Source organism: Gossypium hirsutum, chromosome D09, assembly GCF_007990345.1.
Source record: "Gossypium hirsutum isolate 1008001.06 chromosome D09, Gossypium_hirsutum_v2.1, whole genome shotgun sequence".
Lineage (NCBI taxonomy): Eukaryota > Viridiplantae > Streptophyta > Magnoliopsida > Malvales > Malvaceae > Gossypium > Gossypium hirsutum.
The window spans coordinates 50,398,645-50,420,276 of record NC_053445.1 but is presented as its reverse complement, the minus strand read 5'-3'; the positions used below and the strand labels follow the sequence as shown (position 1 = coordinate 50,420,276).

Here is a 21,632-nt window from a genome sequence, read left to right as displayed (position 1 = left end):
AACATTTTCATATAATCATCATTTTTTATATTGGGTAAGTTAAAGAAATCATTAATAGTTTTAGGTGCAAAAGATACCTTCCTGCCTTGGACAGGAACTTCTGTTTCAATCGATGAAGTCAAATTTGCATAGAGTTCCAGAGCCAATTTTGTAACAACCCGTTTTCAGTGAAATCGGAACAGTGGTTTCAGGATCACAAATTTGAAGTCTAAAGAAAATTTAATTTAATATTATTTTATGGTCTACAGTATGATAGAAATATCGTATGAAAATTTCGTTAACAAATTTTACCGTTTACATGCCTAGCTTGATAAAAAGGACCAAATTGCATAAAGTGCAAAAGTTGAATTCTAGTAGTTAAAGGTATCAAATATCTATGGAATTTAAAATTGGAGGTCCTTATGTGGAAATAAACCATTTAGAGGAGTTAGTAGATAAGGTTAATTTTGGAAAGTAAATGATAAAATTATGATAAATAAATAAAATAAAACAAATTATCATCATTTTCATCATCTTTCCTAAAATAAAACATGGAAACCCTAGCCATGGAAGCTTGAATATATACAAGCTTATTTTTCTAATTAGGTGAGTATTCTTTTCCCGTTTTTAATGATTTTTATGCTTCCGAGATCGTAATAGCTTAATCTAGCTATCTCGGGGATTAATTTGTAAAATTGTTAAAGTATTAGGGTTTTGATATGGATGAGTATAGTTGAATTTTGAAGTTTTATGGTAAAAAATGAAAGGTTTTTGTTAGATAAACAACTTTTGTAAAGAGAATTTTGATGAAATTATGATTTAGGGACTAAATTGAAAAGATGAAAAATGTATGGAAAAATTCTAAAATTTGTGAAAAATATGGGCTGCTATTGATATGTATAAAAATCGGTTAGACTTGAAATAAGGATTAAATTGTATGAATTTCATTTTCCGAGCCTATGGACTAAATCGTAATTAATTAAAAGTATAGGGGCAAAATAGTAAATTTTCCAATGATGTGTATTGGATTGAATCAAATATGAATTGTATTAAATTGAGTTAAATTCATTCGTATAGATCTGGATAGACCTAGTATGGAATTGGATCGATGAAAAGAAAATGTATTGGATCGGTAGCTTACAAATCTACGTATACTTGACGAGGTAAGTTCGTGTAACTAAATTGTATATTTGTGTGATTTGAATTGAATATTGTTGTGTGTGATTTGTATAAATTTCCATATATATTATTGATCACATATCGGACAAGTACAGAGTCCCGTTTGAACCTTAGAAATTCGATAGATACAAATGACATGTCATTAGGGTTCCCGGATTGGTTGTGGTCTTGCATGTGTTGCGGACACACCACAGCTCTTATGAGCATCCCGATATTTGGCTCTCACGAGCTTTCAGATTAATGACTCTATTGAGCTTCCTAATTTATGGCTCGCATGAGCTTCCCGTTATATAGCTCACATGAGCTTTTCGTTATATGGCTCGAAAGAGCTTCCCGTTTACATGCTCGTATGAGCATTCCTAAATATAAATTGACGGATTATAGTTTTGTGCACTTTATGTGTACTTCCCATGTATCTAACGATATTTTAAATGGTTCAACGGGCACAGTTCTGTTACAAGATTATATGAGAATGACATGAACTTTTACTGGAAATGATATTACATGATATATATTGAAACTTGAAATGGAATGATACATGTATATGGACCTTTATTGGTGATTATGTTCACCCATATTTATGGAATATTATATGATATTTACATGGCTAACATGTTGAGGATATGTGTATATGTTTTTGGCCAAATTGGTTTGGATATGTTATGAATGCTTACCTTAAATGTGAATAAATGGTAAGTTAAATTCCATGTTATACAAACTTACTAAGCTTAAATGTTTACTCTGTTTTATTTTCCATGTTTTATAGTAATTTGGAAGCTCGATTTGGTTAGAAGTTGGTCGGAGCTACTTCACACTATCCATCGACCTTTTCAGTACATATAGTAAACTAATTTTGGTTATAATGGATGTATAGGTTAATTTTACCAATGTTAGCATATAAACATTTTGCTGATTAGTCATTTGTATGGCTTGTATTTCGTATATATATATGACCTTGTCATGTTTGATATGTGTTGATATGGTTGAATGATGGTGAATTTATAGGTATGTTGATGATTGGTTTCAAATTAAATGTTTGGTATAAATTTGCATATATGAGTATTTGGTCTATTTGGTAAGTGTGGATTCTTGGATATATGTGGTGTTATGTCATGTATAAAATTTGGTTTTGGCTTGGTTGAATGCCTTGATATAGATTGTTGATGTCCAAAAATGTTTGGTTAGGTTGTTGGCAAATTGGGTGAGAAATGTGGCTTGGAAATTACCTATTTTTGTCCACACGGCCAGGTGATACGGCCGTGTGTCCCCTGTATCTTTTTATTTGCAAAACAGAATGCTCACACGGCCTAGCACACGAGCGTGTGGCTTGGCCGTGTGACCCAAGTCAAAGAGCTCATAAGTTTGGACATGGGTTGAGACACGACCATGTGTCCCTATTTCGAATGCCCACATGGCCTGAGACATGGCGTGTCTGTTGACCGTGTGAGACACACGTCCTGGCCACACGGGCGTGTGCCCCCTGTATATTTGAAAATTTTTAGTGTTTTCCGAAAAAATTCTTTGAGTACCTAATATAGTTCTAACTTGTTTCTAATGTGTATTTTGGGACTTGAGGGCTCACATAAGGGGCATTATGCTTGATTTCGATTGGTTTATGATATGAATGCTATATGATATAAAATGTCTGTTTACTTGTTTTGAAAATTCTGGTAATGCTCTGTAACCCTATTTCGGCGACATATACAGGTTAGGGGTGTTACAAATTTAGCTTCAGAATGTGGTCTTATGTCACAGAATAAATTCCACTTCAATGCATTGACAATTTTCCAAATATTTGACAATACTGTAGTACAATCAATATGTAACAAATTGAACCCTTTGTCCGGGAGCATCGATTGATTTCTTTCTTACTTATTCTTTATGGAATCGATCCCGAGGTTCATCAGTTTGAGATGCATTTCCTTTTCTCTTAGGAGATAATATTTGAATAGTTGGAATGTAGGTTCAGAAATCATGAAAAATCGGCAAGGATTCGAGTTAATGAGTGTTAGGGCGATAAGGTGGCTAGGTTGCGTGTTGGTGGTTTGGTCGGAGGTTAGGTGTGGCGGCTGATGTGGACGGCAGTCAGGAGGTTCGATCGACGATGGTTAAGGGATACGACAATGGTTTTTTTAGGAAAGGATGTGGTTGATGGTTTTTGATATGTTTAGGGTGCAAAGGATGTGAGTTTATACTGTTGAACTCAAGTTAAAATTTGAAGAAGCAAAAGACTACTAAAACGAGGATAAAGTTAACCCGAGGAAACAAAATGCTAAAAACAAGAGGGATTAGTTTTAAATAAAATAAAATTATTTTCTTTTGCAAAAAAAGATAAATATAAATAAATAAAATTTTATTTTTATTTTATTTTAGACTGTTCAAAATATTTACAAAAAAAATTGCAACCATTTATTTAAAAGCAATATAATAAATAAGCATTTCATGGGGTACAATAAAATGCCTGCACTGAAAAATAAACCAAAAAGAATTGAAAAATTAATACCTGAGCCGAAACTGACCCTTTATTCAACAAATTTAAATTTATTTGGTACCAAAAAAAATATTTTCTGAAAAATTACACTAGGATTAGATTATAAATACATATGAAAAATATTTAAAGACTAGGGGGGTCACATCTGTATATTAAAAATACATTTTATTTTGTTCTATAATATGTATATTATTATTATTAGTTTTAAATAGTACATTTTATATTTATTGTATGTTATTTTATCATATATATATATATAATATATTTTAATTATATGATTCCCCCACACATATATGCATAAATTGTTTAGTTTTAATTAATAATTTATTAATCGGATAAAGGGTTAGACTTGACACAGTGCCAGACTTGATAAAGAAACCTTGATACTTGTGAAAAGCGTGGACTGTTTATTTTCTTAAAAAAAAAATTAAAAGATGCGTGGAACTGGAACGTCAAATCTCTTTATCTAAGAGAATAACTTGTATTAGTAAAATACATCAATTTAATCTCTAGATAAATTTTAATAAACTAGCATTTACTAATATGAAATAACAATTTTAAATTGTACGTGTTAATCTTGATTTTGACACGTAATACAGGTGAAAATAATATAAAATAAATCAGTCAATGTTTACTTGTCACAATCATCAAAAACATAATAAAATAAATTAGAAGATAAAGGTAAAAGTACCACAAAATCATTGTACCATATCTTGAATTATATTTTAGTTTTTTATAGAAAAAAAATTGCAAATTAACCTCATATATGCTAGATGATTAAGCAAATTTATTAGAAGTAGAGTTTTACTTCTTTCTGCTCTCCTATTTCTTGTTATTTGCTCTTATCAACATGAAAATTCTTGATTATTTACTTGAACATTAAAAATATTTTTAATAAGTTTTATTTTTTAAAACAAATTTTTTTATATTTTTTATTTTTAAAAAGGTAATTGATGATATCTAAGTGTATGTCACTAAAAAGTGAACAAATGTTAAGTTTTTTTTTTTATATATTTTGAGGTGATTTGATAAATAATACAAATTAAAAAATTAAAAAAGACAAAAAATTAAATAAAAACTAATATATGTATATATATATAAAATAAAACTGATGGATGAAATAAATCTAATGCGATGATATTACCATATTTTTTGCATTGAAGCCTCAAGTAGTTTTTTTCTTTAAATTTTACTTTTCTATTTTCCTTTTAGAAAATTGACATTAGAACATCAAATGTCGCATAACAAAGTCTCAATCATTGAAAACCAAAACAAATTAAAATTTTAAAAATATTTACTTGAAGATGCTTATCTTTTGAACCATTATATTTAGTTATCTAAATTTGTTTATGAATAAAGGTTAAATTTTTATAATGTTTTTGAAGCGGGACAAGTAGTAAATTTATTTAGTTTATCAGTTTTTAATTTGATTGATTCATTTGATTATAAGCAAGTAAATTATTAGAAATTTTAAGAATAAATAATTATTTTTTTTAAAAATTATAAAATTCGATTCAACTGTTAGTTTAATAGGTCCATACTGATTCATGAATTGACTGGTTTTTTTTTTATCATTTTCTTGATCGATATTTCTATCGATATTCAGGCAATATTAGATTACTTATGAAAAATCAATGATATGTATGGCAATAAATACTAGTAATCTTGATGTTGTTGGGCACAGGTTTAGCCTGGGCAGTAAGATTTGTGAACTCACAATCATGTGAGCTCCATCACATCCAGAAGGTGTGGGGAGTTCATTGGAGGACGCTAAAGAAAGGGTGGGTTAAGTTGAACACAGAGTGTGCATTTTTGGAAAACAATAATATTGTTGCGATTGGAGGAGTATTTAGAGACCATGATGCCAATTGGATGTGCGGATTTGCTATGAGGATTGAGAAGGATTCAATATTCAAATTTGAGGTAAGAGCTATATTAGAAGGCCTCAATTTAGCATGAGAGCTTGGTTTTAAACAATTGGAGTTGAAGTGTGATAATGCTGAAACTATCTTAGCTGGTGGTGCGGATAATAGTATGATATCAAAGTTGCGTTTGATTAGTCAACTTCTATGCCGAAATTGAAAAGTTCGTTTTTGACGTATCCCTAAGGAACACAACACAGTACCTGATTGGATGGCTAAATTTGTAAATGAGAAATATGATGAGATGTAAGTATATGAAGAGACCCTAACCTTATTACAGGAACATCTCGAGGTTGATCTTGATTCCATGATTGTTATAAAAAAAGAAAAGAAGTGATACATGTTTTTTTTTTAGTAAATCAATGGTTTAATATTTAATATGTTTGACTTTAATTTTTTTTAAATTTAATGAGGATAAATACATTTATGACTTCAAAATTTAAATTATTATAATAATTAAAAGAATATAAGTTTAAGTGTGTATTTTCTTCCCGTTTATATTATTACAGAGGTATTATAGATGGAAGTAAGTACTATATAAAAAAAGGGTCATTGAGTGAGAATGTATTTGATAAACTAAAAATATAAATACTGAAAAATAAAGTATTGAATTTATATTATAACACTGTTGATATGTTGGTAAAACTTAAGCATTGAGTATAATTATTTTGTTTGATAATAGTAAATCTTAATTTTTTAAAAATAATTATTTCTAATTTGGGTGACTAAATTAAAAAAAATGTAGGGTGACTAAAATAGGAACGATCCCTATCTAGAGTGACAAACGATGTAGTTTACCCAAAAATATATTAAACATCTAGCTAATTTGATGTCATGAGTCAACTAAGTACCGCCGTAGCGCCTAGTACTCGAACATTAGCTCGGGGCATTTTCTTTACCCCTTTTTACCCTGAAAAAGCAGGGGCACCTTGCGTCCTTGAACCGATAACCATCTTTTGGCTAACCTAGCCTCCTCTGTCCCTTGGGACCAATAAGGGGCAGTACAGGAATATTCACATTTTTTTACAAAGATAATTATATTATTATGAGTGTATTTTTTTATATTTATATATAAAATCAATAAAAAACTACATATAATGAAATTCAAATCTAAAACTTATTAATATAAAAAATTTAACTTTACTATATATATTTTTTTGAATAAATTGACTGGGATATTATTAAGGAGATAAAAGAAAACTAATACTAGAGTTGAAACAAACCACAGCAGTGCTGGGCTGATCAAAGAACAAAACATGGGCTACTTAAAAAGTTTGAGAAGCCCGCAAAAGCAAAAACAGAAAATGAAGCCAAATCGTCATGTCATTTCCCAGTCAAATCTAACAGCCTGGACTCCGTTACTTTTTCAAATCAAAGTTTCACTCCCTTTTTATATAAATTATATATTTTAAATTATATTTAAAAAATAGACAAATATAAAAGGTTGGGTAGATGCTAGTTTTTTAATTTAGCTTGTGAAGTTAAAATTTACTAATTTTAGTGTCGATAATAATAAATCCTATATTCTAGATAATGTCACATTTTCTATTTGGGCGATTGATAAGAAAAGCTAGAATAAAAATTTTGTTTAAAAGAAATTCCGATTATTGGGTAGTTTTTAATATAATCAATTCTTCAAGTAAATTTATTGATTAAATTAATATCTAATTAACCTATAATATCAATTTAGCAAACCTCTTTTGTTATAGTATAGCCTAATTAAGCATTTAAATATCAATCAAATTTTATCATGCTAGGTTATGGTTGGATCTCACATCTCATATTAATCCATTCCTTGCTCACAAATTAAGCATTTAAATATCAAACTAGTGCTTAGGGTTAGATCTAGACTTGTTCTTGGTTGAGATCCAGTTTGACTTGAAAGCTCGCTTGAAAAGTGAGAGAGTTTCGATAAAAATATAAGCTTGAAAATTGGGATTGGACAAAAAATAAGGCTCATTTTCTAAATAGGTCAAGTCACGGGTAAGCTTTTTTTGCTCGAGCCCAACCCAAATTTACAAAAAATAATTGCTTTTATTTTTTACTGTTTTGCTATAATTTCACTATTATATTGGTACTATTTTATTGTTAATATAGAGGTATTAGCTTGCTAAGTTACATGTATCTTAGTATTATTTAAGTATATATATTTTAATTCTTTTTCACTTGTTGGGAAACATTTATTTTAATGTTTTCAGTGTATTTGTTATATTATATTTTTAAAATTTTTTATATAAAAAATAATATAAAAATTTAATACGAGCCGGGCTGGGCTCAGGCTTTATTATTTTTATCTATGCCGGACTTAAGTAAAATTTTACACTTATTTTTCGGTCCAGGCCTAATTCGAGCCTAGAAAATGAACTGAATTTTTTACTTGACTTGACTTGACTTGACCCAAACTCGACCCGACCCGAACTCGTTATATCCCACATCCCATTTTGACAAATTCCTTAGTAATTAAGCAGCCAATTTCATCGTGGTGATGTACATACAAATGAAATACAATTACTTGATAAAAAACCTGATGAATTAAAATACATTATTGCTCAATGACATAAACATAATGAATAAATATTCGAACATGTCAAAAACTTATATAATGTTATTGAAAATAATATGAATTCACTTAAATTGTCCGTTCTATAAACCTAAAGATCGGAGACTCGATCAACGATCGTCAAGCATCAGTTGGCGATGTCGATGACAGGATCCAATCGAGATAAAACACTCTCTCAAGCAATATGCCATGTCCACTTTCATCTCTATTCTTTTCCTCTACTTTTTTTTATATTATTATGTCTATTAAGGTGAGTTTGGATGGGCGGTGCGTTTACCAGCGGTTAGTGTAAAAACAGTGGTGGCGGTGAGATTAGATACCGTAGTAATACTGTAGCGTGAGACAAAAAGTAAGCTAAACGCACCGCACCCAATCGCCCATTCAAACCCACCTTTAGTTTAGCTTTCACAGATTGTTACAAGCACATTTTAATGGCTTTTGATTAATGTATTTGTTGATTTGATTCAATGATATCCAAAGCACATAGTTAATGTCAATGATGAACTATTGAACAAATCAATCAATAATTATTAGAACTTTATTGTTCAAATCCGTTTTTTAGGCTTTATTTAGTGGAGTGAAAATAAAATTGAAAAGAAGAAAAATTAAATAGATAAAAAAATAAAAAGATGAAAACTATAATTTTTCGTTGTATATATGTACTTGGTAGAAAATTTTCTTTCTATCTATTGCTCGATAAAACTAAAAAATAAAAAAAATATTTGAAAAATACATAATTTTGAATCAACACACAGCTTGAAAATTTTAAAATATCATTCATACGAGTTAGATGAAATTGTGAATCACTTCAAATAGGGTGAGCTTACCAAACCCTAATTTAGAGTTTACCTAGCTACCAGTATCTTTAGGCCGTAGAGCTTACCAAACCCTAATCCAAAGTCTACCTAGCTACCAGTATCTTTAGGCCGTAGCTCAATTCCTTCAATAATGAGGCCTTGCTTATAGTAACTTGTATCAATCTCCCTAAGACTAAGCTGTACAGTTCCATCATCACCAAATTCATTAAAAAACTCGCCCATTTCAACCTCCATCCACCCACCCATCTTCTCTCTCTCGAACATGTTGGGTCCCATTTTGTGAAGGGTCTAACGACACCCTCCGCACTTCCCATGAGGTGATTCCGCCGACATTGATATGCAAGCCAACGGCTCTATGCCTAAACTCAATTGTACGCTTGTTTCTAAGCTTAAACACAAGGTATGCTGCATAGTTTGTATTGTAAGATAAGATTCTGATGTCAATCATCCCCTTCACCTCGAGCCACCACACAAGTTTGAGCTCGGCAACTTCTGAGAACCTATTAAAACATTCGAGATAAGAACAAAACAAAGAGAATTTCATGAAGATGAAAGTAAATAACATAACATCAATGTAAAAAAATACCATGCTCTAAAGCTTTATTTAGCATTGCAGTTGGCACAACTAGTAAGGTAATGTTACTCATAGCACAACCAATGTTAAACCAGTAAAATATTGTGGATTATGACATATAGTGTTTTTGGTTTTTAGACTGGTTTTATTATTTTTAGATATAAATGTATAAAATTTTCCAAATGCGTACACTAAAATGTTTTGGAAACCAAAAAATTTTCACCACATTTTTTAATGTCAGGGACTATATTGAATGCGGATGTATTATGTCAAACCTGGAGTATTAATGCTAAGAGAGCATGAACGTGCAAAACATTACTTAGTATGTCATGACACTTATTTAAATAATTTAACTTTAACATCACATTATTTAATAGAGTATTAAAGTTTGTTTTCTATTGTCGTTGCTGTTGAAAAATGCTTTTGAAAAATATAATTGAAAAATGTCGTGAAAAAAACAATTTATTAAGTTTTAGTGTTTTCTATTTCTGCCAAAAAGTATGGTTGAAGGTTAGAATATAATTTAATATAATAATATATAAATTATAAATTAATTTAAATTTTTTTGAATAATCTTATTATCCGTTTTGATCATATTTGTTTTTTTATAATGTGTTTCGGCACATTTAAACTCACGTCCTTTTGTATTGACAAAACTGTGCAGGCCAATCGTATTAAAACTCAATTGATTAAATTAAATTAATTTTTTATATACTTTTAAATAGTTAATAATAATTTTTACTTTCAAAACATAAAAAGACTTTAAGGTTTCGACAGAAAAACACTTTTTCACAAAAGATTTGACCCCAAAATTCATTGCTTCTGCTATGAAAAACATTTTTGATTTCCCAAACGCAATAAACATAGAACTCAAGTTAAAAGCATTTTGATCATCTAGAACTCAAGAATCCAAAGTAAAGTACCCCCTGCAGCTCACATATACATATACATATACATATACATCGTTTACTAGCATTTAACTACATGATGTGAAGCTTTATAAGAACAAAAGTCGAAAGAGATTAAAGAGTGAGCTTTGGCGATTACCATGGTACCATTTTGAATGAGAATGGGATGGAAACAAAGATGAAAATATAGATCCTTCTTTTCCCCGGCGAAAGCAACGACGACGACGATGATCCCGATATGATGGACTTGTAATCAGACGGCAGAAACTTTTCCCACACTGCATCACAGTCTGCAACCGATCTCAAAGCGTGAGAAACCATAGCCGATCCACATGCATCTACAGGCGAAGTCAACGATATGATCAAACACAGGCACTCTTCAGGCAATATCCTTGTAATATCCATTTTATTTTCTTCGATGGGAAAATAAGTAAGGGGAGGGGTGTTTAAAAAAGACTTGGACTGCTTCGCCCGACTTTCATTTCAATCCTTCTTTGTTAAGTTTTCCTATTTCAATAATGGTTTTGAGTTTTGTGGTTAGGTTCAGAGAGAAAGTTGTGCTATTGTGTTTAGTTGCATATTTAAGTAATAGAACAAGCCTGCTGGTATGGTGGTTGAAGGAGTGTTAGTGTATCTTAAGGTTTTGAGTTTGAGCCTTAATTCTGTGTGTTTTGGAAAAATATTTTTAATTTCTTTTTGTTTTTGTTAAGTATCAGTTTTGTTTTAAGTTAAAAGATATAACTATTTATTTTTATTTTTATTTTTTCATTTTTTTTCTAGATGTTCTCTTCTTCCCCTTTCATTGTTTCTTTTCTTTTGTTCTTCTTTATTTTTTTTTGAAAACGGTTTTGCTTGTGGATTTTGGAGAGCTTCGCTTCCTTGTCGTCGAGTCAGTGTCTGAACGTCATTGATCGCGAATCAGGTGTGGGTTCCGCATCTTTCTAATTTATTTGTGAATTCTTGTTTTGACACTGTGGAAATCAACATTTTATGTGTGTGTTCGCAAATTTATTATCTACTGTAACAACTCGATTTTCAGTGGTGTAGGGAAATGTGGTTCAAGACCGCCAAATCTGACAAGTAAGCTCGCAAATTTTAAGCTTTAGTATTTACAAGTCAAATGTGATTTTAGAAAGATTTTTGTATTAGTAATTTGTGTTTTATAAGGATTTATTAGGTCAAGTGGTTTAGAAAATGAGGTATTGAGACCTCATTTCTATAAATCGATAAAATATTTACGGAGTGTCATTAAGGTGGTATTAAAGTTTCGTTAGAAAATTTTAATGTTTTGATAGTTAATTAATTAAAAATTACTAAATTGAAAAAATTTCAAAACTTACTAATTAAAGAAATAGTGATTAAATGACTTAAATGGTAAATAGGGAGGATTTAAAGAGTAAATAATCCTAAAGGTAATGGCTGAGGCGACATAGGTGTTAAAAAATAATAAATTAATGAAAATTAATGGCAAAATTGTAAATTTAGTGAAAACAAATTAGAAATTAAAAGAGTTTCTAGTCAATTCTTCATCAATCTTTAGTCCAAAAATGCCGGTTCATATTTTTGCTTCAAGTAAGTTCAATTCTTGTCTTTTTTTTGAAATTTTTATATTTTAAGACTTTTACAATTAGGTCCAATAACTATTTTATTAGTTTTTGATTTTATTGGAAAATTTGAAAGATGCCATTGATGAATACTGGATTTTTTTGATGAAATAACATGGATTTGGAGCTTTAATTTTGTTGTATAATGATTTTATAAGGTGATTTTGATAGATATAGATTTTAGGACCAAATTGTAAAAAGGTTAAATACTAGGGTTTGCTATTAATTTCTGTTTATTAAGGGCTGTATGATAGCCTAGAATATTTAGATAAATTATCAATTGAGAAAGATTAGTTCATTTAGTGGACTAATTAATTAAGGGATTAAATTGCAAAATTTGTAAAAGTTAAGGTAATTGTATAATTTCAAAAAATTGAGGGGTATTAATTGTGAAGTGAATTGGAATTGGAATATATGCTAATAAATGAGTAATTTTATAATTTATATTTTAGATCAAGAGCTCGTAGATATTATTGAAAAAAGAAAATTAGCAAAATAGTCTTTGAACTTCTGTAAATCTTACGATTTAATCCAGGTAAGTTCGTATAGTTAAACTTTAATATATATATTAGATTGATGAATGATATTATGTATTTATTCATATCTATTGTTGAAAATGAAATATTGTTAAAGTTATGAAATTAAATTGAATGTTCGAAACGAATGGAACGTGGGATTTGAGTACATTCGACATTCGGCGAATTGACGGTATTGGAGGAAAATGTGTCAAATTACCCAAGTTAACCGAGGTTCAGCATTTGTTGCGAAATTTCGTGTTTACTTTTCGTTTAGCTTTCATGAGCTTCTGTTTAACTCATATGAGTTTCCGTTCAGCTATTTTGAGCTTCTGTTTAACCCTTATGGGTTTCCGTTCAGCTCTTACGAGCTTCCGTTTAACCTTTACGGGTTTCTGTTTAGCTCTCATGAGCTTCTGCTCAGCCTTCGGGCTTCTGAAAATGATGTACTCTTATTCGTAAGCCGTTCTTCGATTTGGTAAGTGACTTATATAATTGGAATTGGAAGATTTGTTATTTAATGTTGGAATTGATCTGAAATAAGTGTATTCATCAATTGGGGTTGTGATTGGCAGGAAGTGTACATTGAATGATTTACTTAATTGATTTGTTATAGTAGGTTCGGTAAGATTTATGTTTAACCTATCGAACTTACTAAGCTTCATTAAGCTTATTTGTATTGTTTAATGTCTTTGCAGATTATCGTCAAGTCGGGAGATTGGATCAGCACAACAGGTCACACTATCCAACTCATTTCGATAGTCTTTGAAACGTACATTATGGTTTATATGGCATGTATAGGGTTGGTGTGTATTTGATCAAAGTTAGCTTGTATAAATGTTATAAATGATGTTTTGTTCACATAAACAACTTAAATATATATGTGTAGTTTTATCATGCTTGATGTATGTTTAGGTGTGGTTAATTGATGGATAAATTATAGGCATATTGGTGAATAAATTGGTAAAATATGGTTGTTGTAAGTAATCAAATGTGTGAATTGATTGTATGACATTTTTAAAGCTAAGAATTGGTTGTATTGAAGGTCTTGTTATGGCCTATGAGTATGAAATTTGAGGTCTTTAGGTTGAAATCAAGAATGGGTGAGAAATGTTGCCTTAAAATGGCCTAATTTCGTCCACACAGGCAGAGACATGGGTGTGTGTCTTAGTCGTGTGTGACACACGGCAGGGCACATGGGCATGTGGTCTGGTCGTGTGTCCCCTGCATCCTTAAAATTAAGAAACAGAATGTCTAGGTATTTTCACACGGCCTAGCACACGGGCATGTGGCTTGGCTATGTGACCCCTGAACCTTAATTTCATAAATTAGTATGCTCACATGGCCTAGCACATGGGCGTGTGGCTTAGCCGCATGACCAAAGTCAGAGAGTTACACGGGCATGGACACAGGCTGGGACATGCCATGTGTAATACCCTGAAAATTTCTACAGTAAGGAAAGTAAGATAATATCTCTGATATAGTAAAATAAGAAAATAAAGTACTAAAAAGGGGTAATTTTGAGTTATGGCAATATTGGGAAGTATATTATAACATATTAATACAAGAAAGGATTAAATCGCAAAAGTGAGAAAAGTTTTGTTATCCAAGAGTAAATACTCAAAAGTTAAGGGGTTAAAGTGTAAATATGGAAAAGTTGAAGGACCAATGGTGTAAATATTTTAAGGGTGGAATAATCTAGAAACTAAGAAAAATGGATGGATTGGGACCAAATTGAAAAAGGTGAAGAAGTTTGAGGGACTAAATCACAATTTTACCAAATTAAGTGGTGACTCAAGGATGGAATTTTAAAAGATCATTAGGGGCAAAATGGTCAATTAGAAGAGAGAGAAATCTAGAAGATAATGATGATGTTGGATATATTTTAGATTAATAAATAAATATTAGTTTATTAATATTTTAATTTGATTTTTTTAAATGATATTATTTTATTATTATTAATTTATTTAGTATATATATGTGTGGAAAGAAGGATGAAAAGCCAGCCATTCCCCCCATTTTTGCATGCATTAACGTGAGAAGAAGAGGGGAAGAAAGAAAGCTTTGTTTTCTTTACAATGTGGCCCTTTCACCAAAAATCCACCATTTTCACTTAGAAATCAAAGGAATTCCCATAGCCACCAAGAGATAAAATTGACAAGGAGACTATGGGGAGCTAGAATATCAAGTTAGATTCAAGAAATAGGGGCTGGAGGAGAGAGAAAATCAAGTTAAAGATTGAAGTCAATTAAGCAAGGTAAGAACATGATTTCAATATATTTTTGAGTTTGATATTATTGAAAAAGTATGAGATTGATATTAATGTTGGGTTTTATTATATAAGGTTATATGTTCTTGATATGTTAGTGAAGAGAAAATAAGAGAAAGTGTTGAGAAATAGTGTAGAGAAGGAAAATAAGAGTGTTATAGACTTAGTAATCAACATTTTACACTAAAATAGTTTTAAAACAGCAGCAGTAGTCTGACTTTGAAAATCTACCAAAAATCGTATAAATTGAATTAGAGGATGAAAAAAATATTAAATTAAAGCTTATTGAGTCTAGTTCTCATAGAAGAAACGGTGTAAGCAATGGAATTGTAAATTATGAGATAAAATAGGTTTTGTGAGATGAGGTCAGAGTAATTTCGTGTTCCCCTGTTCTGACTTTGGAAAATCATCAAAAATTGGGGAAAAATAATTAGAGTCTTAAATTTATATTTTTAAATCCTTAAAGAGTCTATTTTCAATACAAACAAACGGCAACATCATTTGCATTCTGTATGAAGAGATAATTAAATTTTAGTGAAGAAGGGTCGGAACTGTCAGACAGCAGAACAGGGATTATATTAGAGAATAAACTGTACTTATTGGCTAAAACAAAAATTCTGAAAATTTTATGGTAAGAAGATATGTGAGTCTAGTTTCATATAAAATTTACGGATCTCAATTTGGAGTTCTGTATCTTAAGATATAAATAATTTAGTGACTATGACTCAAGTGGACAGCTTTGAATGAATATAAATAAATGTGAAATTATAGATTATACTACATATAAGCATGTTATATATATTAAGGATGTGGAATGGAGAGGAGGAGGAGGAAAATATATGATTACTCAACTAGCATGAATTTTCATTAAAAATGGCCAATTTACATGTTTTAGGTTCAGGGACTAAATTGAACAAATGTGAAACTTTAAGGGTAAATTTGTAAAAATGTCAAAAAGTGACCAAATTGCATGAAATGAATTGTTTTATTATTTAAATTACTTAATTGAATGAAATATTAATTTAGATCAAGATTGGGTGGAAATTCGAGAAAAATAGAAATTTTCTAAAATGTCCCTGAATTTTGGTATTTCTGCAATTTAGCCTGATCAGTTCGTATGAACTATATTTTGTATAATTTTAATTGAACTGAATGCTATTTGGTAATGAACATTATATATATGTGTGTGTTTTATTGTTGAAATTGAATTATTATTAGTAATATGCATAATTATTAGATGTTTTGAAATGATTATCGGAAGCTCGATTTGGGTTGAAAGCTTGTGGGAGATATATCACATTATCTATTGGTTCTATCAGTAATTTTGGATGATTTGATTTTAGTTATAATGACTTGTATAGTTAAATTGGTTAATGTTAACTTATAAATGTTCTGATTTTGATTGGTTATAAATATGAATGCTTGATGAAATGTAATGTCTGAAAATTAATTTGTAAACTCCGGTAATGCTCTATAAATATGAAATTCACACATCAACTAACATAAATTGTATACTTGTAATTATAACTCATTAATTATAAAATAAATATACTTATATATATATTGATTTGATAACATGAATTTTTGCTAACAGACTTACCTCAGATATCAGCGGACACGATCGACTATTTGATTACTTTCGTTTTCCCCGATCCAAATTCGTTTTCTTCGTTTCTTGATCTAAACATAATCAAATTTAACCTTTTTATTCATCAAAACATTCAATTAAGTTCAAAAATACATAAATGGGAAAATCACCATTTTGCCCCTAACATTTTGCACTTTTTGCAATTTAGTCTTTTTTGCACAAAACACAAAATACACAAAATTTGCCCATACCACACAAGAGCCGAATATTCATGGTTCTCATACAAGTCCACACATTGCATTTATTTCATATTTTAGTCCCTCAAAAATTTATTTTCACAATTTAACTCTAATTACTCAAATTCACTAAAAATTCAAAGACAAAACATGTTAATCTAACACATATATTTCATATTTCATCAACTAACATCACAAAACTCAAACATTCATCAATGGCACATTTCAAAATCATCAACAATTCACAAAATTAATACATGGGTTTTGAAGTATTCGAAGCAACGATCTCAAAAACGTAAAAATTATCAAAAACCGAACAAAGAACTAACCTTAAATTTAAACACAACAATGGCCGAACCTAGCTAGCTTTCTTCCTTTTTTTCTTTTGTTCAAATTGGGCTAGAAAAGATGATAGAAATGGCTTTATTATTATTTTTAGCATATATTATCATTTATTTTAGTTACTAAAATAACCTTTAATAATTAATAAACAAAACATATATAATAAGGTTATATTAGTCCTTTGCCACCCACTATCTATGTTTTAGTCTAATTGCATCATAAATCCCCCATTTTAAAAAGACAACAACAATTAGGTACTTTTAGATTTAACCCCTAAATTTTATTTTAAGCGATTTAATCCTTTTATTTAATCGGACACTCAAACGACAAAATTAAAACACGAAAATTTCACACAATTAAATTCACACATAATAAACACACAAAATAATATTAAAATATTTTTTTTGACTCGGACTTGTGGTCCCGAAACCACTATGTCCGATTAGAGTCAAAACCGGGTTGTTACACAGCCTCCTAGACCCGGGCCTGGCTCGGCCCAAAATATGGGCCTGAAATTTTTCCCAGGCCCGGCCCGAGAAAACTATCATAAGCCCGAGCCTGGCTCGGCCCGGCCCATTTTTAAAATAAACATTAAAAAAATATTTTAAAAATAAAAAAATTTTAAAAAAATTATTTTAAAAGCATTTTAAAATTAAAATTAAAAAATAAAAATAAAAATATATTTATTATATTCGGGCCGGGCCGGGCCCGGGCCAAAAAAGTGGGCACTGCCCGTTTTTTAAATGGGCCTCGTTTTTTTGCCCAAGCCCATATTTCGGGCCTATATTTTTACCCGAACCCTCCCATATTTCAGGCGGGCCGTCGGGCCGGGCCGAGCCGCCCGGCCCATGGACAGGTCTAGCCGTGTCCTCTGGGCACACGGACGTGTGTGTTTGGGAATTAAGGATTTAGTGATCTGGTGCCACACGATCGTGTGGCTAATTTGGGAATTTAGAGATCCCACACGGGCGTGTGAGACTCTCACATGGCCGTGTCTACCCTGTACTCTATTTTACCATAAATGGACAAAGAGTTACACGACCTGTTCACACGGCCATGTCCCTGGCTCACACGGGCGTGTGCCTCAGCCACATGGCTGTGTGCCTCCCTCCACACGGGCATTTTGACCCCCATAAAACGTAGGCATTTCCACACGGCTAGAGCACACGACCGTGTGGTCTTAAGTCACCGTTAACCGACTGGTTTCGAACCGAATTAACCGTTAACCAAAAAATCAAAAAATAATTGTAACACCCTAATCTATATCCATCGCCAGAATAGGGTTATAGAGCATTACCGGAGTTTACAAATTAATTTACAAATATTTCATTTCAACAAGCATTCATATTTATAACCAATCAAAATCAAAACATTAATGAGCTAACGTTGGCCAATTTAATTTATTCATGCCATTATAACCAGAATCAAATCATCCAAAATTACTGATAGAACCAATGGATAGTGTGATATATCTCCGACAAGCTTCCAACCCAATCGAGCTTCCGATAAATAATTTCAATACATCTAATAATTATACATATTACCAATAATAATTCAATTCCAATAATAAAACACATATTTATATAATATTCATCACCAAATAACATTCACTTTAATTAAAATTATACATAATATAGTTCATACGAACTTACCAGGCTAAATTACAGAAATACCAAAATTTAGGGACAGTTTGGTAATTTTTTATTTTCCTCGAATTTCCACCCAATCTTGATCTAAATTAATATTTCTTTCAATTTATTAATTTAAATAATAAAACAATTCATTTCATGCAATTTGGTCAGTTTTTGACATTTTTACAAATTTTACTTTTATTCAATTTAGTCCCTGAACCTAAAACATGCAAATTAGCCATTTTTAATGAAAACTCATGCTAGTTGAATAATTATATATTTTCCTCCTCTTCCTCTCCATTCCACATCCTTAATGTATATAACATGCTTATTTGTAACATTATCTATAATTTTACTATTTATTTATATGTTCATTCAAAACTGTCCACTTGAGTCATAGTCACTAAATTATTTATTTCTTGAGCTACGGAACTCCGAATTAAGATCCGCTTAATTTCTATGAAACTAGACTCACATTTTTCTTACCATAAAACTTTCAGAATTTATGGTTTGGCCAATAAGTGCAGTTTATTCTTTAAAGTCATCCCTATTCTGCTGTTTGACAGTTTCGACCCTTCTTCACTAAAAATTAATTATCTCCTCGCACAAGATTTGGATGATGTTACCGTTTGTTTCTATTGAAAATAGACTCATTAAGGATTTAAACATATCTCATGATTTTCCAAAGTCAAAACAGGGGAATCCGAAATCATTCTGACATTGTCTCACAAAATTTATTATATCTTATGATTTACAACTCCATTGCTTACACCGTTTGTTCTATGAGAAACTAGACTCATTAAGCTTTAATTTCATATTTTATTCATCTTATAATTTGACAATTTTTGGTGATTTTTCAATGTTAGACTATTGCTGCTGTCCAAAACTGTTTTAATGCAATATGTTGATTACTAAGTTTAAAACTCCCTTATTCTTTTTTTCTATAATATTTCCCATCACTTTCTCTTATTTCCCTTCACTATTATATCAAGAACATAGGACCTTATTTAAGAAAACTCTACTATAACATCATTTCCATACTTTTTCAATAATATCAAACTTAAAAGTATATTGAAATCTTAATGTTCTTACCTTGTCCTATTAGTTTCAACCTTTAACTTGATTTTCTCTCTCCTCTAGTTTCTCTTTCTTGAATCTAACTTGATATTCTAGCTCCCCATAGTCTCCTTGTTATCTTTCTCTCTTGATGGATATGGAAATTCTTTTGATTTCTAGGTGAAAATGGTGAATTTTTGGTGAAAGGACCAAATTGTAAAGAAAGCAAAACTTTCTTTCTTTCTCTCTTCTTCTCACATTGGTACATGGGAAAAAATGGTGGGATGGTGATTCTTCATCTTCCTTTTCTTATATATATACTAAATAAAATAATAATAAAATAATAAAATAATTTTTAAAAATCAAATTAAAATATTAATAAACTAATATTTATTTATTTATTAAATCTAAAATATCTCCAACATCATCATTGCCTTCTAGATTTCTCTCTCTTCTAATTAACCATTTTGCCCTTTATACTCTTTAAAAATTCCATCCTTGAGTCATAACTTAATTTGGTAAAATTACGATTTAGTCCCTCAAAAGTCTTCACCTTTTCAATTTGGTCCTAATTCATCCATTTTCCTTAGTTTCTAGATTATTCCACCCTTAAAATATTTTCACCATTAGTCCTTCAACTTTTTCATATTTATACTTTAGCCCCTCAAATTTTGAGTATTTACTCTTAATCAACAAAACTTTCATCACTTTTGCGATTTAATCGTTTCTTGAATTAATATATCATAATATACTTCCCAATGTTGCCATAACTCAAAATTTCCCTTTTTGTCACTTTATTTCTTTATTTTACTATATCAAGGATACCTACTTTCTTATTGTAGTAATTTTCGGGGTATTACAATAGTAATTTTCGGGATATTACAATAATTAATTGACCCTCGATCGAAAAAATTCGGTTGGTTAACCGAATTTTTTCAATTTTACCCGAATTTTGCACACCCCTAGACACGGCTGGGGCATGACCGTGTGCCTCACATCAAATGCCCAGACGGCCTAAGACACGGGCGTGTCTCTTGGTCGTGTGAGCCACACGGCTTGGCGACACGAGTGTGTGTCTCTTGCACCTAAGGAAATTTTTGAAATTTTGCGAAAAATTCTCTGAGTTTTCGGTTTAGTCCCAATTCATTTCTAACGTGTATTTTGGGCCTCGAGGGCTCATATAAGGGGCAATATGAGTGATTATGATTAGTTTCTGATACGTATGTTAAATGATATAAAATATTCGTATTTGATCGGAAAAGCCTGGTAATGCTTCGTAACCCTGTTCCGGCGATGGATAAGGGTTAGGGGTGCTACAGCTTGGTTATTATTCATGCATTAGATTAAAAGCTCTTTAACTTGTACATTGTGAAGAATTTATTTTAGTGCATATTTGGTATAAACAAGTTATTCACTTTATAACTAAGCTTGAATGAAGTTATAGTTGGGTGAGTATGTGGTATTGCGTATTTGTTGCAGACAAATTATACACTTATTTTAGTTGATTAGTCTTTAGGACCGGGGCAAAGTCCCACAATTATAGGCATACTAATGTCCACCAACTCTCAATAGTATTTCTTGATAGTATTGAGTTTCACAGTTTGTTTTTTACATTTACAATTTCTCAAAAACAAATATAAATACTTGAAATTTCTTAAATCACGTTTTTGCACCAACTTTTAAATACCCATTTCTTCTATGTCAAACATTTTTTTTATAACAATGCTCATCTAATTCGTAAAAATAGAGAAATTATTTTATTTATATCCGTATAAAATTCATATAGTTTGTCACATTTTCATAATTTTTTCTAAGATTGATATTTTATCAATTCCTCCCCTTTAGAAAAAAATTAGCTTTTAATGTCACATGCCTTTTATATGGTTTTACGTGTTTAATATTTAATTATTTTTTTAAATATTTTTTAATTGCAATAATTAACATAAGATATTATTTTTTG

The 21,632-nt window shown here is 30.6% G+C and overlaps 1 protein-coding gene across 1 annotated transcript; it reads right to left on the bottom strand.

Annotated features, from left to right (window-relative positions):
- Positions 1–8,887: 8,887 nt before the first annotated feature.
- LOC107890574 (putative F-box protein PP2-B12) lies at positions 8,888–11,079 on the bottom strand. The gene is made up of 2 exons (XM_041101257.1): positions 10,571–11,079; positions 8,888–9,449 (listed from the first exon to the last, which is right to left on the bottom strand). The coding sequence occupies exons 1-2, from the start codon at positions 10,834–10,836 to the stop codon at positions 9,173–9,175; spliced, it is 543 nt and encodes a 180-aa protein (XP_040957191.1). The 5' UTR covers positions 10,837–11,079; the 3' UTR covers positions 8,888–9,172.
- Positions 11,080–21,632: the final 10,553 nt, after the last annotated feature.